Consider the following 27,315-nt stretch of genomic DNA (forward strand, 5'->3'; position numbering starts at 1 on the left):
CACCCTATGGCATCTCTGTCCTCCTGAGTGGTGCAGCAGTCTAAGGCACTGCAGTGCTTCAGGCGTCACTACAGACCCGGGTTCGATCCCAGGCTGTTTCACAGCTGGCCGTGACCAGGAGACCCATAAAGCGGCGTACAATTGGCCCAGTGATGTCCGGGTTAGGGGAGGGTTTGGCCGGCCGGGATTTCCTTGTCCCATCGTGTTCTAGAGACTCCTTATGGTGGCATGCAAGCTGATTTCAGCCGCCAGCTGGACGGTGTTTCCTCCGACACACAGCAGTGTGTCAAGAAGCAGTGCGGCTTAACAGGGTCATGTTTCAGAGGACGCATGGCTCTTTACCTTCGCCTCTCCAGAGTCCATAGGGGAGTTGCAGCAATGGGACAAGACTAACTATCAATCAGATATTACGAAATTGGGGAGAAAAAGGGGTAATTAAAAAATATATATAATTTAAATACTATGACATTACTATACCCTATAACTATATATTTATTTTATTTTTATTTCACCTTTATTTAACTAGGTAGGCCAGTTGAGAACAAGTTCTCATTTACAACTGAGACCTGGCCAAGATAAAGCATAGCAGTGCGACAAAAACAACAACAGAGTAACACATACAAACATACAGTCAATAACACAAAATAAAAATAGGTATGGGGATGAGGTAGTACAGTGTGTGCAAATGTAGAAGAGTAGGGAGGAAGGGAATAAATAGGCCACAGAGGTGAAAATAATTACAATTGAGCATTAATACTGGAGAGATATACAGTGCCTTGCGAAAGTATTCGGCCCCCTTGAACTTTGCGACCTTTTGCCACATTTCAGGCTTCAAACATAAAGATATAAAACTGTATTTTTTTGTGAAGAATCAACAACAAGTGGGACACAATCATGAAGTGGAACGACATTTATTGGATATTTCAAACTTTTTTAACAAATCAAAAACTGAAAAATTGGGCGTGCAAAATTATTCAGCCCCCTTAAGTTAATACTTTGTAGCGCCACCTTTTGCTGCGATTACAGCTGTAAGTCGCTTGGGGTATGTCTCTATCAGTTTTGCACATCGAGAGACTGAATTTTTTTCCCATTCCTCCTTGCAAAACAGCTCGAGCTCAGTGAGGTTGGATGGAGAGCATTTGTGAACAGCAGTTTTCAGTTCTTTCCACAGATTCTCGATTGGATTCAGGTCTGGACTTTGACTTGGCCATTCTAACACCTGGATATGTTTATTTTTGAACCATTCCATTGTAGATTTTGCTTTATGTTTTGGATCATTGTCTTGTTGGAAGACAAATCTCCGTCCCAGTCTCAGGTCTTTTGCAGACTCCATCAGGTTTTCTTCCAGAATGGTCCTGTATTTGGCTCCATCCATCTTCCCATCAATTTTAACCATCTTCCCTGTCCCTGCTGAAGAAAAGCAGGCCCAAACCATGATGCTGCCACCACCATGTTTGACAGTGGCGATGGTGTGTTCATGGTGATGAGCTGTGTTGCTTTTACGCCAAACATAACATTTTGCATTGTTGCCAAAAAGTTCAATTTTGGTTTCATCTGACCAGAGCACCTTCTTCCACATGTTTGGTGTGTCTCCCAGGTGGCTTGTGGCAAACTTTCAATGACACTTTTTATGGATATCTTTAAGAAATGGCTTTCTTCTTGCCACTCTTCCATAAAGGCCAGATTTGTGCAATATACGACTGATTGTTGTCCTATGGACAGAGTCTCCCACCTCAGCTGTAGATCTCTGCAGTTCATCCAGAGTGATCATGGGCCTCTTGGCTGCATCTCTGATCAGTCTTCTCCTTGTATGAGCTGAAAGTTTAGAGAGTTTTCTGCACTGAAAGTAAATGGGCTGAATAATTTTGCACGCCCAATTTTTCAGTTTTTGATTTGTTAAAAAAGTTTGAAATATCCAATAAATGTCGTTCCACTTCATGATTGTGTCCCACTTGTTGTTGATTCTTCACAAAAAAATACAGTTTTATATCTTTATGTTTGAATCCTGAAATGTGGCAAAAGGTCGCAAAGTTCAAGGGGGCCGAATACTTTCGCAAGGCACTGTATATGCAGATGAGGATGTGCAAGTAGAGATATACTGGGGAGCAAAAGAGCAAGAGGGTAAGTAATAATATGGTGATGAGGTAGTTGGGTGTGCTATTTACAGATTGGCTGTGTACAGGTACAGTGATCGGTAAGCTGATGCTTAAAGTTAGAGAAGGAGATATAAGACTCCAGATTTTTGCAATTCGTTCCAGTCATGGCAGCAGAGAACTGGAAGGAAAGGTGGCGAAAGGAAGTGTTGGCTTTGGGGATGACCAGTGCAATATACCTGCTGGAGCGCGTGCTAAGGGTGGGTGTTGCTATGGTGACCAGTGAGATGAGATAAGGCGGGGCTTTACCTAGCAAAGACTTATAGATGACCTGGAGCCAGCAGGCTTGGCGATGGATATGAATTGAGGGCCAGCCAACGAGAGCATAGAGGTCGCAGTGTTGGGTAGTATATGGGGCTTTGGTGATAAAACGGATGGCACTGTGATAGACTACATCCAGTTTGATGAGTAGGCTATTTTGTAAATTACGTCGCCAAAGTCAAGGATCGGCAGGAGTCAATTTTACGAGGGTATGTTTGGCAGCATGAGTGAAGGACGCTTTGTCGCGAAATAGGAAGCCGATTCTAGATTTCATTTTGGATTAGAGATGTTTAATATGAGCCTGGAAGGAGAGTTTACAGACTTAGGTATTTGTAGTTGTCCACATATTCTAGGTCAGAACCGTCCAGAGTAGTGATGTTAGTTGGGAGGGACACACTGAACTCTATCTGAGAAGTAGTTGGTGAACCAGGCGAGGCAGTCATTTGAGAAGCCAAGGCTATTGAGTCTGCCGATAAGAATGCGGTGATTGACAGAGTCGAAAGCCTTGGCCAGGACGTTGAAGACGGCTGCACAGTACTGTCTTCATCGATGGCGGTTATGATATCGTTTAGGACCTTGAGCGTGGCTGAGGTGCACCCATGACCAGCTCGGAAACCAGATTATATAATGGAGAAGGTATGGTGGGATTTGAAATGGTCGGTGATCTGTTTATTAACTTGGATTTAGAATACTTTAGAAAAGCAGGGCAGGATGGATTTAGGTCTATAACAGTTTGGGTCTAAGGTGTCTCCCCCTTTGAAGAGGGGGATGACCGCGGCAGCTTTCCAATCTTTGGGGATCTCATACATTACGAAAGAGAGGTGACATTACTATGACATTATAACAAAGACATCACTATACCCTATAACAAAGACATCCCTATACCCTATAACAAAAACATTACCATACCCTATAACAAAAACATCACTATACCCTATAACTATGACATCACTATACCCTATAACTATGACATCACTATACCCTATAACAAAGAAATCACTATACCCTATTACAAAAACATCGATATACCCTATAACTAGGACATCACTATACCCTATAACTAGGACATTACTATACCCTATAATAAAAACATCAATATACCCTATAACTAGGGCCCAAAAGTTTTTGGGGCCTATAGTACTGAGTAGGACTTCCATGGAGTGTAACCCCAGTGTGTTAACCCTCACATACGCTGTGTGACTGTACCTGTGATGGCTGTGTTGAGCATGGGGTTTCCAGCTCCATCATTGTAGATGGGGGTGACAGCCAGGACATACTCAGTCTGAGAGATCAGGTTGTCCAAGGCCTTGGAGGTCACACCTCCCCCCACTTCAAGCTGCAGACCAAAACAACATCTTTGTTTACATCAAGCCCTACAGTCTGTCACATTATTCCAGTGTAAACCATGTTAAATAATTTACCTGTAGCAACAACTGAATAACTATTGCATTATTTTGTAAATGGAGGGTTAGGGTTTGTCATGAGTAATTCTGTTTCCCTCATCATGGTCATGTTGAATGCCTTCCAAAGTAATTTTCCATTCTCATTGATGAGTTCCAAAGAATCTGTGAGAGAAACTGTGGGCGTCTTTGTATACATCTGACGAGACAGCATGTTATCTCCACTTCATGTGTAAATCCTTAGCACACGCAGAGGTGGAGAAAGATAAACAATCAAGTAAAACAAATATATAAAAAAAAAATATATATATATATGACAGTCAAGCACAAACATACTGCACTGGAAAAGTACCCAAACATATTTCTAAATGCACAATAAACATCTGTTTATTTTCAGTACTCAGGAATCGCACGATCACGGCTTTTGGTACAGGAGGTCATTCCTAATGTTTCTTAGTCTGAAATCTCTGTCAGTGGTGTGATCATTCCACCAGGCTCCCGGTCCAGTGGGGTGATCATTCCACCAGGCTCCCGGTCCAATGGTGTGATCATTCCACCGGGCTCCCGGTCCAATGGTGTGATCATTCCACCAGGCTCCCGGTCCAATGGTGTGATCATTCCACCGGGCTCCCGGTCCAATGGTGTGATCCTTCCACCGGGCTCCCGGTCCAATGGTGTGATCATTCCACCGGGCTCCCGGTCCAGTGGTGTGATCCTTCCACCGGGCTCCCGGTCCAGTGGTGTGATCCTTCCACCGGGCTCCCGGTCCAGTGGTGTGATCCTTCCACCGGGCTCCCGGTCCAGTGGTGTGATCCTTCCACCGGGCTCCCGGTCCAATGGTGTGATCCTTCCACCGGGCTCCCGGTCCAATGGTGTGATCCTTCCACCGGGCTCCCGGTCCAATGGTGTGATCCTTCCACCGGGCTCCCGGTCCAGTGGTGTGATCCTTCCACCAGGCTCCCGGTCCAGTGGTGTGATCCTTCCACCAGGCTTCCGGTCCAGTAGTGTGATCCTTCCACCAGGCTCACGGTCAAATAGCACAGCCCCAGAGGTCCACTGCATACCCTTCTCACCAGCTGCCCTTCCCATTACGCTGTCTAATGTCATATCTCAAATGATGCGTAAAAAATATCAATATCAATCTGCTAGCTGACATAAACAGAGAATGTGCTCAGCACAGGAGCTGGTGTCTGCTGTGACCAGTAGGAGAGAGAGCTAAGCATATGTTTCTGCCCCCAGAGGGAGTATGTAGAGTACAGAGTATTGCTTTCACTGCTGTCTGTATCCAACAGATGTATTGTGATTGTCGTATCTCACCTCTTTGGCCTCTCCCTCGTCAGGCGTGTAGGTGATGATGTATTTGAGGACGGCACCTGGAGCAGCATCCCAGTTCATCTTCAGGGTGCTATGGGTAACGTCCCTGACCCTCAGCTCTCCCGCAGGGGGCATGGGCACTACAGAGGGGACAGAGATATAGAACATGAGGCTCACCAAATTACATTATTACTTTAATCCCTTTCATTCCATAAACTAGGGAGTGAGGAGACCTGATTTACTCTATACGAGTTAGGACCTGTCGTGCCTTACCCTCCCTTAGGGCACTGAGCGCAAAACATTAATAACAACATTTGAAGGTAGAAGAGTACTGTTCTGTATGTACATGTGACTCCTTGCTCGGTCAGGGGGTCGCTGGCTGACTGTCCATGCAGAGCTAAGATGGACAGAGTGTAGGCCGTGTTGGGGATCAGCTGCACCAACTGGACATCAGTCGTGTCCCCTCCAACTCTCATCTGCAGGGAGTACCATGACAGAACAAACATTATTTTACAAGGCTCACTGTCATTCAGACAGGCAGTTTGGATGAACATGTTTCCACAGATTAAGGGTCTTAGGCAGTGTCCAGTGTCATATAACTTATCTAAGTGTTTGCCAATACTACAGACGATCTAATCCTCTTGATTTGACACCTCAGGAACTAATATCATGCCAGAGTAAGATGAAAAAAAATGTAATAAATAATTCTGTGTTTTGTTGTCTCTGCATCCATAAAAAGAAAGTTATTCATCACTATTCCTTGACATCTGCATGCTGTCAGGAGACATTGGCAGGGGACCGGTATATCCGGTCATTGGCAGCATCTGTGTATGTGTGTCAGTGCAGCAGTTGGACTGGCGTCTCTCTCTTTCTTGCGCTCTCTCTCTCTCTGTTGCCGTCTCACCTCTTTCTCCACGGAGGGCTCTGTGGCGTTGATGGCTCTGTAGAGTAGCATGTAGTTCGTGGCACCCACTGCTTCCTCCCACTTCACCCTCATGGTGGTGGGACGCTCCTCATAGATGATCATCTTCCTCACTGCGCTGAGGGGCACTGGACATGGGAAGAGGGAGAGGGAAACACTTAGATTCTAAACACACACAATCCCATCCAAAAATGAAATGTTTGCAGTGAAACGTAGCCATGCAGATTTCATGTGCCTATTCAAGTAGTGAGAACTAAACAATGAGGTATTTTATAGGAGCTTTTATGGAGAAATAACTCATAAATAACTCATAAAGAAAATTGCTTCATAAAATCACGCTATTCTAGAGGACAAATAAAAGAATAGTGAAGAACAACATAAAAAGACCTCTCTCATTCTTGATGCACATAGTGGCCGCCGAATAACAGCATGGTTTTGAGTTTGAAACAGTGTTTCCCCCTTTGATTACAATAATATCAGCCTTATATGGTATCATAAATAAGACAGTGTTGTTCTTTCTTTAACGTTGAAAACAGGGACCGCACAAGCACCACAGGAACATCCATAAGGGTAGCCTAGTGGTTAGAGCGTTTGACTAGTAACCGGAAGGTTGTGAGTTCAAACCCCCGAGCTGACAAGGTACAAATCTGTCGTTCTGCCCCTGAACAGGCAGTTAACCCACTGTTCCCAGGCCGTCATTGAAAATAAGAATGTGTTCTTAACTGACTTGCCTGGTTAAATAAAGGTAAAATTAAATAAAGTCACAGTGGTGTGCTGAATGTAACGGAAGAATACTTGTTTTACAGTCTCAAAGACATCCATTGTTGATCCTATAGAGATTACGTGTGGGACATACAGGTATAGTAATGGACAGGTACAGTATAGTGGTTTTAAAGAAGAACACAGAAAAACAGATTAGGACTCACAGGTGGTTTCAGCGCCCTTCAGTGGGTCGCTGCTCTCCTCTCCGATGACAGAGTAGACGTTGACCAGATACTCAGTCAGTGGGTTCAGGTTAGGTAGGATGGCTGTGGTCACAGAGCCATCAACAAACATCTACACCCAGACAACAAGAGTAAACATGAACAAGGCGAATACAGTATGAGGTTGTAGAATGACTTTGGATGTCTATTATAAGTAACCCTTGACAAGCATGGAAAGGTTGGTTTCTGTTGGAGGACAAATAAGCCAAACAATACAACAAAGTACAGCTATCAGTGTTTCCTGTGTTGATGCTAGTGGTCTTCATTGAACCACAAATATGACCCGTTTCTGGAAGCTAGGCGTATGTTACACGTCACTACTTTACAGGAGAGGCATTTAAAAAAAAAAAAAAAAGGGGTTTCAGAAATGCTTGCTGGAACATGTGAACTTTCATGTGCCTTAATAACAAATGTGTATGCCTTTTGTAAATATGAATGCAATTGTTAAATAACGAGCCTAGTTGGTATAGCCATGGAAAATACAGGAACCTTCCCACTAGCCATGATTGGCAGAGACAATGGGTGGGCTGGACATGCCGAGAGATGAGTTTGCATTGGTCTGCCATGTAAGCATCCTTCTGTTTATAACATGAGCTGTTAAATACTGTATGTGTGGACAATCCTGTCTACTGCAGCTTTTTTTGAAAGATATCAAATTGTTCTCAACATTGCTGCCCTGAAGTTAATGATCGTGCAATGCTGACTCTCTCGAACTCTGAAAAGGAATCAGACAATGAGGAAATCACTGATTTAGGTCAAAACATTTTAATTGAACCAGACATTGTCGAGTCTTCTGATGACAATGGTGGGGAAGAAATGGTGTCGTTGTCATGGAAGAAGTTGACCCGAGTTTTGAAATCAGTGGAATGCCCAGTGGAAGCAGAGAGATGATTGCCAAATGCGGAGAGAGTCTGTTGTATAAAACATTTGTCTTCGGATAACATCTTCAAACTAAGGGCAACCGTGGCATGCATGACAAAGGGAGAAGAGTTCTTCCATGTATACACGTAAGAGTCAAGCGACATTTTTAGATATTATATGTTTCCAATTTCGTGGAAAGTTAAAGTATTAAGTTAAAGTATTCTGTTAACTAGCTAGCTTACATTAGCTAGCTGGCTCGTTGGCTAACGTTACGTGTATGATCTGTGTAGGAGTTCTAGAAAGATGCCCGAGTTCCAGAGTTGGAATTCTGAGTTGGATGACCATTCACATCGATTTTTCCCAGTCTTTTTTTTGTTGTTTCCAGTTGTTTTGAACGCGGCATTAGAGTTGGGATTATGGTTCATTATTTAGCTAGCTAACTAGCTAGCTACATGTATAAACAAAAGACTCCACTATCCAAGTAACCATTTCACTGTACCGTTTACACCTTCTGTATCCTGCGCATGTGACAAATACATTTAGATTTTATATAGTGTTTGTTTACCAGATACGGTAATGTGAAGAACAGTATGACCTGCACCAAAGTCAGATTAGGATATAGGCCAAGGACTAGATAAAGTTTATTTTTACTACTACTTTTTGCTTCTACTCTCACTACTTTTAGTCTTGAAATCTTTGGTTGTTTATTACACTGTGAATCCTTAGAGAGATGGGTGGGGCTAAGGCTTAGGAGGGTGTGAACGATGTTGAATGGGTGTAGACAAAGAAGAACTCTCCAGTAGCTGTACCAAAATACTCATGAGCCATTTTCTCAAAAGTAGGGTTACAATTTCATTATCTTTCAAATTTTGCTACATAGGACCGAATCCAGGTGGTGGGTCAGAAATTGGTTGTAGGAACTCTGAACAAACTCCACACTTTCCGACCCACTCTGTTTCTATTTAGAATAGTAAAAAACAAACAAAATCTTGATCCCACACTAGACCACTGCATCACAAAGCCATGAGAGTTGGAATAAAATAAATACTTAGAAAAATGAAATTGGACTCCAAGAAGTTGGAAGTTAGCTACCCCATTCTAGTACACTGGAGCCAAGACCCTGCAGCTGTCAGATAAAGGGATATGAAATAAACTAAACAAACATTTTTTGCTACTAGTACTCTAAATTCAAAGCCTTGTATTTTGTGGTCTTACCCTCTGCCAAACCCATTTTACCAAACACCCTCATACTGAGCAGCCAACACAAGCTTGAGGAAGGGAGGTGGGGAGAGTTTCTGGGGTTTCCCTCTAGTATCTGGCAGATCAGAGGCTAGAACTAAACCCAGGACAATGAAAAAGTCTTCCCAAAAACCTGCCCATAACGTCCTCAAGGCTACATGTAGGGTAGGTGTGGGGTCAGGGTGAATACTTACAGTATGTAATCTCTTCTATCTTTATTTAGCAAAGTAAGTCATTGAGAACAAAACCTTTACAACTTGCTTCCATCCTCATCCTTCCATCCTCAGGTGGGAGTGACAGAGGGATTTGTGATAGAGGGGGAGTGACAGAGGGGCTTGGGTGTTGATAAAGGGTAAGTGACAGGGGGGTTTGTGATAGAGGGGGAGTGAGAGACGGGTTTGGGGGTTGATAGAGGGGAATGACAGGGGTTTGTGGGGTTGATAGAGGGTGAGTGACAGAGGGGTTTGGGGGTTGATAGAGGGTGAGTGACAGAGGGGTTTGGGGGTTGATAGAGGGGGAGTGACAGAGGGGTTTGGGGGTTGATAGAGGGTGAGTGACAGAGGGGTTTGTGATAGAGGGGGAGTGACAGATGGGTTTGAGGGTTGATAGAGGGGAATGACAGGGGTTTGGGGGTTGATAGAGGGTGAGTGACAGAGGGGTTTGGGGGTTGACAGAGGGGGAGTGACAGAGGGGTTTGCGGGTTGACAGAGGGGGAGTGACAGAGGGGTTTGGGGGTTGACAGAGGGGGAGTGACAGAGGGATTTGTGATAGAGGGGGAGTGACAGAGGGGTTTGGGGGTTGATAGGGAAGAGTAACAGAGGGGCTGGTCTTTGATAGGGTTGAGTTAGTGTGGAGGTTAAAGGTATGTACCTGCTGAGGGCGTCCAGACAAGGTCATGTACTCCACACGGTACTTCTCCACTGGACCTTCAGGGCCTGTCCAGCTGGCACGGAACGAATAGTGGGTCACCTCTGAGGTCACAAGGTCCGTGGGTGCCTCGGGGCCACCTCCTATCAGGGAAAAGGGGAGAGAGGCGGTCAAATCAACCCAAAGCATAGGATCTCATTGTTTATTATATGTCACTTTATTCCTAGTTAGAGTTAAAGTCGGAAGTTTACATACACCTTAGACAAATACATTTAAACTCAGTTTTTCACAATTCCTGACATGTATAATCTTAGTAAAAATTCCCTGTCTTAGCTCAGTTAGGATCACCACTTTATTTTAAGAATGTGAAATGTCAGAATAATATTTATTATTTATATTATCTAAATATTTATAATTCTTTCTTTCATCACATTCCCAGTGGGTCAGAAGTTTACATCCACTCAATTAGTATTTGGTAGCATTGCATTAAATGTATTAACTTGGGTCAAATGTTTCAGGTAGCCTTCCACAAGCTTCCCACAATAAGTTGAATGAATTTTGTCCCATTCCTCCTGACAGAGCTGGTGTAACTGAGTCAGGTTTGCAGGCCACCATGCTCGCACAAGTTTTTTCAGTTCTGCCAACAAATGTTCTATGGGATTGAGGTCAGGGCTTTGAGATGGCCACTCCAATACCTTGACTTTGTTGTCCTTAAGCCATTTTGCCACAACTTTGGAAGTATGCTTGTCCATTTGGAAGACCCATTTGCGACCAAGCTTTAACTTCCTGACTAATGTCTTGAGATGTTGCTTCAATATATCCACATAATTTTTGTTCCTCATGATGCCATCTATTTTGTGAAGTGCACCAGTCCCTCCTGCAGCAAAGTCCCCCACAACCCCTTTTTCAACCAAACATGACGATGGTCATTATGGCCAAACAGTTATATTTTTCTTTCATCAGACCAGAGGACATTTCTCCAAAAAGTACGATCTTTGTCCCCAGGTGCAGTTGCAAACCATAGTCTGGCTTTTTTATGGTGGTTTTGGAGCAGTGGCTTTTTCCTTGCTGAGTGGCCTTTCAGGTTATGTCGATATAGGACTTGTTTTACTGTGAATATAGATACTTTTGTACCTGTTTACTCCAGCATCTTCAGAGACTCTTTGTTGTTCTGGGATTGATTTGCACTTTTCGCATCAAAGTATATTCATCTCTAGGAGACAGAATGCGTCTCCTTCCTGAGCGGTATGACGGCTGCGTGGTCCCTTGGTGTTTATACTTGCATACTATTGTTTGTACAGATTGCATACTATTGTTTGTACAGATGAACGTGGTACCTTCAGGCATTTGGAAATTGCTCCCAAGGATGAACCAGACTTGTGGAGGTCTACAATTTTTTTCTGAGGTCTTGGCTGATTTCTTTTGATTTTCCCATGATGTCAAGCGAAGAGGCACTGAGTTTGAAGATAGGCCTTGAAATACATCCACAGGTACACCTCCAATTGACTCAAATGATGTCAATTAGCCTATCAGAGGCTTCTAAAGCCATGACATTATTTTCTGGAATTTTCCAAACTGTTTAAAGGCACAGTCAACTTAGTGTATGTAAACTTCTGACCCACTGGAATTGTGATACAGTGAATTATAAGTGAAATAATCTGTATGTAAACAATTGTTGGAGAAATGACTTGTGTCATGCACAAAGTAGATGTCCTAACCAACTTGACAAAGCTATAGTTTGTTAACAAGAAATATGTGGAGTGGTTGAAAAACTATTTTTAATGACTCCAACCTAAGTGTATGTAAACTTCCGACTTCAACTGTATATGTATCTGTACATATCTAACTCAACTACTTCGTACTCCTGCAAATCGACTCGGTACTGGTACCCCGTGTATTTAGCCAAGTTATCATAACTAATTGTGTATTTACTAAGCTTTTATTATTACTTGTTTTACTTTTCTGTTAATTCTCTATTTTCTCTCTTTCAGCATTGTTGGGAAGGACCCATATGTAAGCATTTCACTTTTAGTCTACACCTGTTGTTTACCAATCATTTGAGTTGTCTTTCACAGATTTGGACACAGCTCCCTAGCAGAAAATCCAGTTGACAGACAGACAAAGACTCTTTACTCCAGATGGCTGCACGCCACGTTTAAGCCTTTTCAAAAAAAGGACAAAGAAAAGGAACTTCTCCCACATAGTATCCAGTTCCAGCTCATTCATTTGATTAAGGAGCAGACTATTTCTCATTTCAGAGAGGATAAAATAGAGCATCGGGTGAAAGAGGACTAGATTCTATATTATTTCCAGTGGTAAGCTGGCATTCAGCTCCTTGTGTTGTCTCCTCTGGTGCTCCAGACTTGCAACTCTATTGAGGGTCTCTCTTAGCCATGACCTAAACCCTGTTTACATAACTATAGACTCACACAGATCCAGATCGTCGCCCGTATTCACAAAGCGTCTCAGAGATCTAGGATCAGCTCTCCCCTCTTATTCATTATGAAATCAAAGGCAAAACTGATCCTAGATCAACGCTCCCGCTCTGGAACATTTTGTGAATATAAGCCTTAGCACTAAGCACTTGTATTAAGACTAAGGGGTTTAACCTGCATAGCCAATAAGACTGTCACCTTATTAACAGTCACGACAAGGAGTTTAATGGAAGGCTGAAGGTACCTGGTCCCTTGACGCTGTTACAGAGGTTGTCAGTCAGGTCGTCCACTATGTCCAGCAGAAAGGAGAAGTCGGCCACGTTGTACATGTGGATCTCCTCCGGGTCAGAGGCGATGGACCTCAGCTCATTCTCGTCAGCGTTCTTCACACCTAGGAGGAGTCAACAAGGGACAACTGTCAAGTCAGCTATCCCGTCTTAGAGCAATTATTCTAGGGCAACTCGAGCATTCACACGCTACGTCAAGACGACAAAGATAACTGTCATTATTCAAGTTGAGATGGATACAAGGAGTGCCAGATGTCCTATCAAGTCAAAATAGAAGAAAGGGAAAAGTTCCCAGTGAAGATGGCAGAGACTCACCGATTGCATACAACTCAATGCCCTGGTCACGCAGTTTCTGGGAGTTGGCAATGATGTCATCCTGAGACTTGCCATCAGTGACCAGCACTCCGATCTTACGAGCGTTGGGTCTCATTCCAACATTCTCCTTGAAATTGTTCTGGAGGATGTAGTTCAGAGCCAAACCTGCAACGAAGACAGAAACATTTATTTATCACACTGATTAATAATTTCTCTGAGGCCTTTCCAACAAGGCAGCTAAACAGAATGCAGATTATTATAAAATACATTGTGAGCCTATTAGGAACAACAAAGTTTTATTTGCATAATGGAGCATACAATTGAGTTCCGTTCCCTTCACCCTCTGGCTATCACACAAACAGCTCAGCTGCCAAGAATCAAAGCAGTGGCACAGTTTCCATTGTGAAGTTTACGAACTGGAACCTTTTTCAGTAGCCAATACAAGCACGAACATGATAGAGTTAACAGTATAAAACAGTAATGTCTGCATTGAGGTTATAGATGTAGATTAAGTACAGTACCAGTGAGTGTGTTGCCTCCTTTGTAGGGCAGGTTGGCGACAGCCTCCAACAGGGAAGCCCTGGTCCTGTGGGCATTCAGGTGCCACTCAGTCTTAGGGTCACCACTGTACTGGGCCAGACCTGGGAGAAACACACAGAGAGCCTCTGTCAGATCAGATGCCATGTAAATCTACACAACATTATAACACCTACAGAATTACTGGAGAGTGGAGCTACAATAGTGTTATCTATAGCAGGGAGCAGGAATGCTCATATCCTGTGAGACTTTAGGCACACTGAGGTTCAACCTACCGATCTGGACCCTGTCAGGGCTGATGTCAAAGACTCCCACCATGCGAGAGATGAAGGAGCGAATGGTTTTGAAGTTCAGACGGCCGATACTCCAGGAGCCATCGATCAGCAGGACTATATCAGCCCGGGCTTTGGTCTTACACACCACATCTGAGAGGTCAGAGATCACAGGTCAGAGACACAGAACAGAACAGTGATGGGCTCTAGTTATTATAATGCAGTTTCCGTTATATTACAGGTGAAGTTATGAGGGCAGACATGTCATGGAGATGGCTCAGAGGTGTTTAATAATGCATGGGTGTGAAGAGAGGTGAAGTAGTAGGAAAGAAAAGAGGTCATTGACATTACATTGTTGACATTAATTCACAGTACATCACACACACTTCCCAAACAGAAAAAAACACTTTCTATTCCATTTTTAGGGTTACAAGTTATTTTCATCATAGACATTTCATTTCCAGGTGCCGATATAATTATTGTCTTCTTTTCTTCCAACAAGTTGAGACTGTTCTGTCTCTCTCTCTCTCTCTCTGTGTGTCCAAGGAGTATTCTTCACTGGCCACTGCTCAGCCTCTCCCGGGGAACAACAAAAAGAAGCTCTCCTGACATGATCTACGAGGGTCTCCTTGGTGAGAGTTACTGTGCATTCCTCACTGGCACAGCTCTCACTGTTTTCCAGACACCTGTGGGATGAGAAGAAGGCCTCGTCCCCAGTCCGTTAAGACTGCAGATGCAGCAGCCGCACACAGACATTGTGCAATCTGCCACTGTCTGCAATTGAAAACAGGTTACATGATGTTTGATTTACAGACTAGTCTTTCCTTCCCCATGCGGCCCACAGATAAATAGATGTCCCGCGAAGTGTGACTGAACCGTGTGTCGTTCGGATTACAGGCTGTTTTAGTTAGCTACACAGTCGTAACAAAGACAATTATCTAAGGCTATCGGGCGAGACTACAGGGGGAAGATTTATCGGCCACGGCAGAGGTTTGTCCTTTGACTGCAATATGCATTTCACCAAATAAATAAATTCACATCCAGTCTCTGTTTATGGCACTGTAAATTCAATGTTTTGTTTACTTGTGCGTTACAGCACAAATGTATCTGTGACTCAAAGAACAGTTATCTATAATTTACAGGGAAAAAACAAATTTCCATTACTGTCTGGTGTAAAATATCTTCAGAGTTGAGGGAGGCTGATGAACGAATTACTTCAGACCCAATCTCTCTCTCCTCACTCCCTTCTTAATCTCACTCCTCCAGGATTGGGGATGGGGGGACTGAATTGAGGAGTACTGGGTAAGGAGAAAGGTGGAAATGAGGTGTAGAAGGGTTGTTCTGTCCCCTTTATTAAATTATATTATTGTGGGTGGGTGGCTGCCTGACTGACTGGCTGACTGGCTGACTTGGTCTTGTCACTGTATCTGCTCCCTATTAGAGGAGGCCTTCCAGTCAGCTGAGTGTCAGACTGGCCTCTTTGGAGCCTTCCATCAAACACATAACATTTTCCTCCTTCTCTCTCTTTCCTCTCCTCTCCTGTCACTCACTGCCCTGCACCACGCCACGTGCTCACACCCGGTAGGTTGTAAAACACTGGTAATTGCAAACAGCTTCACCTTTTTTCAATTCTACTGCTCTTAGCTGCCGCAGGATCCAGAAAAAGAAAAAGGAACCCAAAGTGATGAAAAAAGCGAGCAGCCAACAGATGGAACAGTCGTTAAATCTGTTATTTGGTGAGACAATTAGCTTTGAGGAAAGGCATTTAGGGCAACTCATCTGTTTCTATAGGGAGAGGGATTAAAAATGTATACCCACACTTTGGCTATGGACGCAGGAGACACAACATATATACATATAAGGTCTTAAGTATCATGAGGGAGAATAATAAAACAATTTTTTTTAAATCCTATAGGTCATTAGGGTTGTTGGGTTCTTTGAGGAAAATGTGTTATTTCGCCTTTGCCTCTAAAATGGATCACAGCTTTCTTATATATACGATTCCTGAATACAAATATTTACCTTACGCATGACCCTTTACTTTTTAACATGGCTGCCGTGCCCACGGTTGTTGATTGGCTGTGCATAAGATCAATTCTTTCCAGTGTAGTCTCATGTGTAGTGCTGTGTTGCTGTTGTCGGCTATGATTATTCATGTAGGAGGGGTTTGAGAGTAGGTCTTACCTCCATCATATGGTGGTGGTTCAGGGGCATCAGAGAGAGTAGTCTTTTCCTCTCCATCCAACGGCTGGCTCTCTCCTCCCTCAAACATCCCAAACACACTCACTGTGTACTTGGTACCAGCCCTGTGAGACAAACTTAAATCAGTTACACTTCATTCATCTCAACAGGTTTGTCAGTTTGTCTGAGAGATATGACTGAGAGACTGACACAACAAATTGCTGAACTAATGAAAATGCGGCATAGCTCAAACGACAGTACCTGTGCAAAGTAATCCATTACATGTGACAGTCCATCTGATATATTTTACATTCCAGTCCAAGGATAAGCCTACCTGAGCTCCTCCAGAACCACAGTGTTGTCATAGGGTCCGACCAGCAGCTCTCCCAGGTCTATATCATTTCCAATGGGGTGGAAGGTGACCTTGTATCCCTTGACCTCCCCTGGAGCGGGGTCCCAGGTCACTCTGAAACTGGTCCTAGCAGGCTCGGAGGTCTGCAAGTTTCTAGGGGCTTTGTACGGTGACACTGGAACAGAGAAAATTTAAGATTTGATATAAACAGATGAATATAAAGTGGAAGTAAAATGTGGCTAAACTATTACAATTACTAGTAAAATCCTAGTACTTAGCTGCCTATTTGGAGATCCATTCTCTCCTGGGCTATCCTACTGCAAGCATCTGTTTCATGCTAGATTTAGTTGTTGATGATGATATGAGTCTGCATAACCCTCCAGTGACTAACTACTGTACAAGACTCCCCTAACCTAACGTAAACATCACAGAGCACAGTTCAGTTGTGGTTAATGATAAACCAACGTACGTGTGGTTCCTACTCCTTGCCTTGCTTTTCCTTCTCCCAGCTTGTACACAGGCAGCACTGTGATGTCGTAGGTGGTCATGGGCGTTAAGCGTCTCAAGATGGTGTTGGTGGTCCCAGCGGGCACCTTGGTGGCCAGCTGTCGCCCTCCCGACGCCGGCTTGTATGTCACCCGGTAGTTGACAACATTCCCGGGTGCAGGCTGCCATGTCACCTTCATGCTCTTCTCCGTCTCCTCGGAAACGGCGACAACTTTTCCGGCTGCAGACACTGGGAGCACAAATGAAAGAAAATGAATGATTGATGGATTGATTTTGGTATCATGCTGTGAGTTTGAGCAGAAAGTAGAATTGGAATGCATGCCAAATTGCTGCCTACATTTCAAAATGGTACGAAGCCTTGGCTTCTCCTGGGCAATCTAAACATTGACAAGGTTGGATACCTCCAAGGTTTTCACGGCGATATCTGTTCAGTTTCCATATGCTTATGAACACAAATCCATCCAAACATAGTTTGATTTCCCAGTCAAACCATACACTGACCAGACTCTGCTTTACTAGATTGTGTTGAGGTGGTGGGTTGTACCCACTGTGTGTTTTATCTTTCCATACTATGACCCCAGTGTGTTTTTGGTGCAGGAAGGACAAGTGTGAATTGCCAAAACCCCTAAACGAGCTCAGGAAAATATTCAGACAGCTAGACTTCAGAGAGAGGAGTTTTATGGACGGAAAAAAGCAGCCTGTCCAAGTTTTCACTGCGTGGTTTGATCCAAATGGACCTGTCCTGTTAGCGGAGACAGAGAGAGAGAGAGACAGAGACAGAGACAGAGACAGAGACAGAGACAGAGACAGACAGACAGACAGACAGAGAGAGAGAGAGAGAGAGACAGAGACAGAGACAGAGACAGAGACAGAGACAGAGACAGAGAGAGAGAGAGAGAGAGAGACAGAGACAGAGACAGAGACAGAGACAGAGACAGAGACAGAGAGAGACAGAGAAAGGGCTGGTGGTTCTGGTGGAAGAACCCGCAGGGCTAGTGACCATAGATATAAACCATACGAGCCTCCGGAGGTGCCTCAAGGTTGTTTTCGGTGTAAATTGCACCTGTCCTGCTTTCCAGAATCAATAAACAAAACGATGGAGAGACACATTTTCCATTAGCACATTTTGTCTCGCTAACCAGCGGATGAATTCCCCAATCGGGGCGAGTTTCCGTCAATGTGCTTTTCTCATTTCAGTGGGTCGCTGTATTGTGAGGAGAGGGGAAGCACTGTCTACTCCTGTGTCTATCCCAATCCACAATCTCCCCTGATAACTGGGGGCAGGTGTGGCGCATTGCGTCATGGCCATATACGTACATAACATACACGTGCACATGCTTGCACAAGCATGCACCAACGCACGCAGTCACACACGTCACCCTGATTACAAAAGCATCTCGTGGGCTGTTCAGATGGATCAGGTGAATGCCAGCAGCATTGACGTTATCTCCAAGCTCAAAGAATGAGTCGGAAATGTCACCGTATGTCACTTTTTCCACATCATGCGCCCAAGAATGGGGCTGAAGTTTCCTACATAACTCTAAAGCCTGGGTCACTGCTTTCAACAGTCAGGGTGACAGGACTGAAGTTGTTTCATTTATTTTTTACCTTTTTTATCTACTCCTGGATTATAAAGACTATGAAAGCTTGACGCTCATGGTGTATTTAAGGTCTGTTCATAAATCCAATCTCTTCAAGGGCTCAAACCATCTTGACACACTCTTTAATGTCATCAGACAAATATGACCCACTCTGGATCTCCTATTCGTTCCAGGTGCTTTATATAGGCTCGTTCCAGTTATATAGATAGATTTTCTGAGGTCATGGGGTATTTTTATATCCTACATCTATATATATTTTTCAGCTCTGTGGTAAACTGTGGATGAAAAACCCAGAAACCCATCTTCTCAGGCAGACAGAGAGGATGAGTGAAAGAGAAAGAGAGCGAGAGAGAGATTGAATGAGAGAAACAGACACAGAGAGACAGAGAGAGAGGGTTCCACAGTAAGTGAGTATGGTGGAAACATTAGGGAGGAGAAGTGACTTACCATCTGTGGTCTCAGCACCCACGAGCGGCTCCCCCTCTCTCCTGTCGTAGGTTGCGTAGACGGAGACCTGGTAGCGCGTCTCTGGAGTGAGCCCGTCCAGCACTGTGGCCGTTACATCTCCAGGGACTGACTTCTCCCCTGTCTCCTCCGTGTACAACGACTTCCACTTCAACCAGTAGGAGCGCACATTACCAGGCGCTGCCGTCCAGGAGACAGCGAAGCTGGTTTCTGTGACATCTTTGGTAACCAGGTCTTTAGGGGAGCCAAGGACTGTGAGGGGAAAAAGGACAGAGGAAGCTGGGAAACATCTCACATACCAGTGTTAGTACAGAGTCTGTATCAAATGGACCAAAACAGTTTGTGTTAGGTCTGCTAGTTGATATGGCAGTTTGTCTCACTCTGGATGCAGATAGTGTGGGCGAGTGTATTCTAGTGAGGAGGAGGAATTCGCTGGTATAGTGATAAACCACCAACCATGTATCTGTCTCCGTTTAACCCCTCAAGGTCTTTTTGAAACAAGTGATTTACTTTGTTCATAATCAGAGGGATCGGAAAAAGCTCTGCAAAACCAATCACTGGATTCCAGCGCTCAGCTCAGAGTGTCTCGCTCACAGCACTTTCATTTTCCATCAAACCAGAAGAAACTTGATCCGATAAAGTGTGTTTGTTACAATTGCAGATGCAGAGAGAGAGAGAGAGAGAGAGAGAGAGAGAGAGAGAGGGAGAGAGAGAGAGAGAGAGAGAGAGAGAGAGAGAGAGAGAGAGAGAGAGAGAGAGAGAGAGAGAGAGAGTTGATCCAAATATGAGGAGTAATGAATTCAACAAGGAAATTAATAGAGAATTCCAGATTTTGGAGGGCCTGTCAAGGATAATATTCTGTGGCCCCTCTAGATGCCAAGTCCCCTCCATCCAGGGAGCAGCGAGCTGCTGCCAAGCGCTGAGGAGAGAGACCACTGACTTTCCCGGCTGTGCTGCTGCACAAGAGGGACCGAATCACACGATAATGACTTCTGCAGACAATGACCCACTTTTCATCAGTACTCTGAGCACAGCACACTCACAGGGGCCAAACGCTGAAGCACATACATGCAACACAGACTGACACAGCTAGCTGCCTCCATTTTGAAGTAAGCTCAGTTGGAAATAGCAAAACATGCATTTGAAACCAACAATGTAAGCAGAACTTAGATTTGTAAATGGACAATCTCTCCCAGGCTCTGTGCAATGACGAAAAGCATTGAAGAAGCATTGAAGAAGGAGCCATTAACAAAGGATGAGCTATTACACATTTTAATCATCACACTGGCAAATACAGTTGTCGGCATAATCCCCTAAATCTCGAAAAAGAAAAAGAAGGAAACACATCTGACAAACATAATGGGTCTAGATCACTGAGACACAGAGTCTAATCTGTATACTTCACTAAGTGATGTATAGGAGTAGACCAGCCAGGGGCTTCCTGTAACCAAGGCATGTTTGTTGATGTAGCTAACCTTCAAATCGTGGGCCAAACGCCGTGTTGGTTTGGGCTCGAATTGGATTTGTGGATATATATCATTATGTGTCAAGAGGATGAGTCAGGTGCCAGGAAAAGTACACTGTGTGTGCTGCCTGCTATGAGGCTGAGCCTTCATAAAAAGCTCACCCTATCAGCTCACATATGGACACAAACATCACTCTTATCAATGTAACTTAACAGCATGCATTTACTGCATTCAGTACATGAGTTCTTGTCTAACAAACAGCATACAGGCAATGCTTATTATTGAGTCCACAGTCAAAGAAGAAACACCACTGGAAACGGAGACTTCAATTTACAGATAAACAGTTTAGCCAAGTCTCATTTGAGAACCGCTCTTTGGAGATGGTAAGTGCTATCCAGAATCCTTGTGACATCCCTACCCTAAACCCTACCGTTAGTCTAACTTTAACCATGACCCTTACCTAACCTTAACCTTAACCCTTACCTTAACCATTTTAAATGTCAACTTCCAATGGGGTAGGGATGCCCCAAGGATGCTCGATAGCAAGGGCACTCTCCAGATGGCAAAGAGAATCCATCAAACTCACTGCACTTCTATTTACTCTTCCCTCATTTAACTGCCCTGGAGCCTGGTCCACCTCGGCTCTGTGTAGGGCCAGACCATGATGAAGACACATGGTTCACCTGCATGCAAGGGGCTCTGCCCTGCTCTGCCCTTTCGCCTCAAAGGACCTTCAGTCTGGAGGAAAAACAGCGTCTCCTGGCTCCGCTAAGTCACTGAGCCTGGCAAAGCACTACCCAGCCAGGAGCCCAGTTTCCAAAGGGATCGTCATGAAAGGAAATCAAAGCAAACCGTTTTGAATTAACCTGGTTTCACGCCACACTCTGTGGCCCATTAAATGCTTACTACTGAAAAGCTCAGCTCTTATGCCCACGAACAAACATTCACTCAAAATGAACCTTGCAAACATTGCATATGATTGTCTACAGCCACTTGCACACGACCTAGCTAGCTATACCTGCATGACAGCAGTTTGTGGTTTGTATAGTGTAATGATATGTACACCAAACTGCACTTTTAGAGTTTTATCGAAAACATATTTTTGTCCCATGACCCAAAATAGAAGTAGAAGTATGGCTTGGTGTCAGTGGCGTTTGTTATCTCTGGTCTTTCTCTCTCCATGCTCTTTGGCCTCTCCCTGGACTGGGAGGAAGTGGACAGACAGCCAGTTCTCTGCTGGAGGAACCAGCCAGCACTCAACTGCTCACAGCTTTGAAGTAGCTGCTAAGTAACACCTAACACATGTTGGGAAAGACTTCCTGCTTTAATACATATAAGGATCACATTTAAAATATGAATCCCAGACATTTAACTCAGCCCCCCTTTCTCTGATTCAGTTAATGAAGCCAATCTTTAGTGGTCATGAATCAGGATTTGTTTGGCTGAACATACAAGATAGATTGGCCACTGGCTGCCACAGGGTGCACTATTGTCTCCAATAGCCAGTTAGGTTACCTCACACAGTGGGTACCTGGAAGCCAGTGGCACCGTAAACAATGAGATCAGTGTTGGCCTGTTGTCCTGACGTCAAGCTGTGCTGCTGTAACCAGACCCATGCTTTGTCATGGAGCACAGAAAGGAGCCCAGACAAAGGTTCTACTCCGGTGGGACGCCAGGTCTGATGAGTCAGCAAATCTGACCATGTCATGGAAACTGAGCATCTGACTTCTGACCATGTCATGGAAACTGAGCATCTGACATCTGACCATGTCATGGAAACTGAGCATCTGACCATGTCATGGAAACTGAGCATCTGACTTCTGACCATGTCATGGAAACTGGGCATCTGACTTCTGACCATGTCATGGAAACTGAACATCTGACTTCTGACCATGTCATGGAAACTGAGCATCTGACTTCTGACCATGTCATGGAAACTGAGCATCTGACTTCTGACCATGTCATGGAAACTGAGCATCTGATTTCTGACCATGTCATGGAAACTGAGCATCTGACTTCTGACCATGTCATGGAAACTGAGCATCTGACATCTGACCATGTCATGGAAACTGGGCATCTGACTTCTGACCATGTCATGGAAACTGAGCATCTGACTTCTGACCATGTCATGGAAACTGAGCATCTGACTTCTGACCATGTCATGGAAACTGATCATCTGACTTCTGACCATGTCATGGAAACTGAGCATCTGACTTCTGACCATGTCATGGAAACTGAGGATCTGACTTCTGACCATGTCATGGAAACTGATCATCTGACTTCTGACCATGTCATGGAAACTGAGCATCTGACTTCTGACCATGTCATGGAAACTGAGCATCTGACTTCTGACCATGTCATGGAAACTGATCATCTGACTTCTGACCATGTCATGGAAACTGATCATCTGACTTCTGACCATGTCATGGAAACTGAGCATCTGACTTCTGACCATGCTCTGGCTGGAGGTCCAGATACGGACAAAGGAGGTCAGCTTGATTGTCAAAGAGAAGGGAGCACCAGGCAAAAGAGTCAAATTTAAATATGCGCCGAATACAACAGTGAAATGCTTATTTACAAGCCCATTCCCAACAGTGCAGAGTTAAAAAAATAAGACACAAATTTGCTAAAAAAAAGAGGAAATATTAACACAATAACGAGGCTATATATAAGGAGTACCAGTACTGAGTCAATGTGCAGGGGTACTAGGTAATTGAGGTAATACTGTATGTACATGTGGTTGTGGTTAGGGGTAATCAGGATATATGACTAACAGAGTAACAACAGCATATGTGAAGTGTGTGTGTGTGTGTGTGTGTGTGTGTGTGTGTGTGTGTGTGTGTGTGTGTGTGTGTGCGTGCGTGTGCGTGTGTGTGTGTGTGTGTGTGTGCGTGCGTGTGCGTGTGTGTGTGCGTGTGTGTGTGTGTAGTGTGTTTGGGTAGAGTCTAGTGGGTCTGAATAGGGGTCAATGTAAAAAGTCTGGCTAGCCATTTGATTAACTATGGCTTGGGGGTACTAGCTGTTCAGGTGCCTTTTGGTGTCAGACGTGGTGCTCAGATACTGCTTGGTGTGTGGTAGCAGAAGGAGCAGACTATGATTTGGGTGGCTGGAGTCTTTGACCATTTTTAGGAGACTTTCTCTGACACTGCCTGGTATAGAGGTCCTGGATGGCAGGGAGTTTTGCCCCAGTGATGTACTGGGCCATACGCACTACCCTCTGTAGAGCCTTGCACTTTGATGCCGAGCAGTTGCCATATCAAGCGATGATGCAGTCAGTCAAGATGCTCTCAATGGTGCAGCTGTTGAACTTTTTGAGGATCTGAGGGCCCTCAGGGGGGGTGTTCGGCCCTCCATCTCCTGATGTCCATGATTAGCTCCTTTATCTTGCCCACGTTGAGGGACAGGTTTTTGTCCTTGCACCACACTGCCATGTCTCTGACCTCTTCCCTATAGGCTGTCTCATCCTAGTCTGTGATTAGGAATACCACCATTGGCAAACTTAATGATGGTGTTGGAGTTGTGCGTGGCCACGCAGTCGTGGGTGAACAGGGAGTACAGGAGGAGACTGAGCATGCACCCCTAATGGGCTCCAGTGTTGAGGGTCAGGAAGTCCAAGATCCAGTTGCAGAGGGAGGTGTTCAGTGCCAGGATACTTAGCTTAGGGATGAGCTTGGAGGGCACTATGGTGTTGAACGATGAGCTGTAGTCAATTAACAGCATTCTTACTTAGGTGCTCCCTTTGTCCAGGTGGGAAAGGAAAGTATTGAGTGCAATTGAGATTGCATAATCTGTGGATATGTTAGGGCGGTATGCGAATTGGAGTGGGTCCAGGGTTTCTGGGATGATGGTGTTGATGTGAGCCATGACCAGCATTTCAAAGCATTTCATAGCTACAGATGTGAGTGCTACGGGGGCGGTAGTCATTTAGACAGGTAACTTTGGCATTCTTAGGCACAGGTACTATGATGGTTTGCTTGAAACATGTATGTATTACAGACTGGGTCAGCAAGAGGTTGAAAATGTCAGTGAAGACACTTATCAGCGGGTCATTGCATGCTCTGAGTACGCATCCTGGTAATTAGTCTGGCCTGTAGCCTTGTTAATGTCAACCTGTTTAAAGGTCTTACTCACATCGGCTACGGAGAGCATGATAATAAAGTCGTCCGGAACAGCTGGTGCTCTCGCGGATGGTTCAGCATTGCTTGCCTTCGAAGCAAGCAAAGAAGGCATTTACCTTGTCTAGTAGGCTTGCATAACTGGGCAGCTCTCGGCAGGGTATCCCTATGTAATTCGTGATTATTTGCAATCCCTGCCACATCTGACGAAAGTCAGAGCCGGTGTAGTAGGATTCGATCTTAGTCCTGTACTGACACTTTGCCTGTTTGATGGTTCGTCCGAGCACGTAGCGGGATTTCTTATATGCGTCCAGATTAGTGTCTTGCTCCCTGAAAGTGGCAGCTCTAGCCTTTAGCTCAGTGCGGATGTTGCCTGTAATCCATGGCTTCTGGTTGGGATATGTATGTATGGTCGCTGTGTGGACAACGTTGTCGATTGACTTATTCATGAAGCCGGTGACTGATGTAGGAAACTCCTCAATGCCATCGGAGGAATCCCGTAACAAATTCCAGTCTGTGCTAGAGAAACAGTCCTGTAGCTTAGCATCTGCTTCATTGGACCATAACCGTATTGAGTGCGTCACTGGTATTTCCTGTTGAGTTTTTGCTTGTAAGCCGGAATCAGGAGGATAGAGTTATTGTCTGATTTGCCAAATGGCGGGCGGGGGAGAGCTTTGAATGCGCCTTCACGTGTGGAGAAAATCTTTTTATCCTTTTTTTCTCTTTTTATAAATAAGGTAAAACAAATTTCAGTTTTCCTGCATTAAAATCACTGGCCACTAGAAGCGCAGCCTCTGGATGAGAATGTTCTTGTTGTATACAGCTCATTGAGAGAGGTCTTAGTGCCAGCATCAGTTTGTGGTGGTAAATAAACAGTTATATCAATAAATAAACACAAAATACAGATGAAAACTCTCTTGGTAAATAGTGTGGTCTACAGCTTATCATGAGGTGTTCTATCATAGGCGAGCAGAACCTTGAGACTTCCTTAATATTACAGATCACGCTACAGCTGTTGTTAATAAAGAGACACACACCACCCCTGATCTTACAGTTCTCTGCCTTTCTGTCCTGCCGATGCGTAGAAAACACAGCGAGATTTATATTGTTAATTTATATTGTCCTTGTTCAGCCATGATGCCAAAAAGCAATTGTATATTACAGTTCTTAATGTCGCATTGATAGGATAGTCTCGAATGGAGCTTGTCCAGTTTATTTTCCAGCTTTTGCACATTCACCAATAGAACAGAGGATAGAGGCGATTTATTCATTCTTGGCCGTAATCTCATCAGAGTGCAAGCGCGCCGGCCTCTATATTGCAATCCCGACAAGAGTCAGGGATTAGGGACTAGTCCAGCAAAATCAATGTATTTCGCCTCCGACTCATTGAAGTAGAAATCCTCGTTAGTGATAGCTGTTTCGATGTCCAGAAGCTCTTTCCGGTTATAGGAAACGAAAAAGAATACACAAAACAGTTTAATTGGTCGGGAGCCCGTAAAATGGCTGCCATTCCCTCCGGCGCCATTCTACCATGAAGAAAGAATGAATCTGAAGCATTCCGCCTATGAAGTGAAAATAGCTACATACTACTCCATAGCGGACACCTCTCCATTGTTCTCCAGAGTGGGATAAGGCCTCTGTTATTCCCTGATGCAGAAGCCATGTGGTCTACTATTAATGTTGTCATAAGTGACATTTAGGTAGGAGGCAACATCAAGAGACAATGACTCCACTCTTTGGTTATGGTGAATGACTAATCTTTGCTGTGTTGGGGGGCTCAAACTGAAACCATTTGGCATCTTCCACTTTAAAGCAGGAATCAGCAGTTGAAACAATTACAAAGTGCAGTTTTGGTCAAAAACTCAGGGATGGGTCTGGCGAAATGTAAAAACTCTCCAATTCATAGTTGCAAGGACCATATATGCAAGGACTGACAATCCATGATATCAAAATTATAGTTTTAATCATGTTTTGAGGCTATACAGTTTATATTTTGGGTTCTGATGGGGTGTGATAGTTGAACTAAGCTCATGAGGCATTTACAAGTTATATTCTTCAAGAATCAATGGGTACATATCATAAATGTGCAGTATATGTCAAAAAATTGATGTAGCAACTGCAGATTGCCCCTTTCAAGGGAAAGGGCTGGAACAATATTCCTCTCTACATGCATACTGCTGACCCCCAAACCTAACTAAAGCAAAGCACATACTGCCTCCTGTCTGCTTGACCTCAGCCCTAGTTGGTCCTCCCCTCCCCTCCCCAGACCCCAGTCCTCCTAGTTGGTCCTCCCCTCCCCAGACCCCAGTCCTCCTAGTTGGTCCTCCCCTCCCCTCCCCAGACCCCACTCCTCCTAGTTGGTCCTCCCCTCCCCAGACCCCAGTCCTCCTAGTTGGTCCTCCCCTCCCCTCCCCAGACCCCAGTCCTCCTAGTTGTGTCTCCACTCCCCAGACCCCAGTCCTCCTAGTTGTGTCTCCCCTCCCCAGACCCCAGTCCTCCTAGTTGTGTCTCCACTCCCCAGACCCCAGTCCTCCTAGTTGTGTCTCCCCTCCCCAGACCCCAGTCCTCCTAGTTGTGTCTCCACTCCCCAGACCCCAGTCCTCCTAGTTGTGTCTCCCCTCCCCAGAACCCACTCCTCCTAGTTGTGTCTCCACTCCCCAGACCCCAGTCCTCCTAGTTGTGTCTCCACTCCCCAGACCCCAGTCCTCCTAGTTGTGTCTCCACTCCCCAGAACCCAGTCCTCCTAGTTGGTTCTCCCCTTCCCAGACCCCAGTCCTCCTAG

General features: G+C 44.7%; 1 protein-coding gene across 3 annotated transcripts in view; it reads right to left on the bottom strand.

Moving 5' to 3' along the window:
- The window catches only part of LOC109893783 (collagen alpha-1(XII) chain), an 87,602-nt gene that overhangs the window by 44,886 nt on the left and 15,401 nt on the right, over positions 1-27,315 (bottom strand). For 2 of the 3 annotated variants that reach the window (XM_031829081.1, XM_031829082.1), the window contains exons 14-27: positions 18,935-19,204; positions 16,849-17,115; positions 16,362-16,554; positions 16,031-16,152; positions 13,850-13,999; positions 13,559-13,678; positions 13,038-13,202; positions 12,680-12,826; positions 10,004-10,143; positions 6,977-7,106; positions 6,033-6,178; positions 5,475-5,604; positions 5,132-5,268; positions 3,621-3,750 (exon numbers count right to left, since the gene is read on the bottom strand). In XM_031829081.1, coding sequence (XP_031684941.1) covers positions 3,621-3,750; positions 5,132-5,268; positions 5,475-5,604; positions 6,033-6,178; positions 6,977-7,106; positions 10,004-10,143; positions 12,680-12,826; positions 13,038-13,202; positions 13,559-13,678; positions 13,850-13,999; positions 16,031-16,152; positions 16,362-16,554; positions 16,849-17,115; positions 18,935-19,204 — 2,247 coding nt within the window. The remainder of the gene's footprint in view (positions 1-3,620; positions 3,751-5,131; positions 5,269-5,474; positions 5,605-6,032; positions 6,179-6,976; positions 7,107-10,003; positions 10,144-12,679; positions 12,827-13,037; positions 13,203-13,558; positions 13,679-13,849; positions 14,000-16,030; positions 16,153-16,361; positions 16,555-16,848; positions 17,116-18,934; positions 19,205-27,315) is intronic. The other variant, XM_031829083.1, reaches the window with a different exon arrangement.

The sequence above is a fragment of the Oncorhynchus kisutch genome, linkage group LG7 (assembly GCF_002021735.2).
Source record: "Oncorhynchus kisutch isolate 150728-3 linkage group LG7, Okis_V2, whole genome shotgun sequence".
Lineage (NCBI taxonomy): Eukaryota > Metazoa > Chordata > Actinopteri > Salmoniformes > Salmonidae > Oncorhynchus > Oncorhynchus kisutch.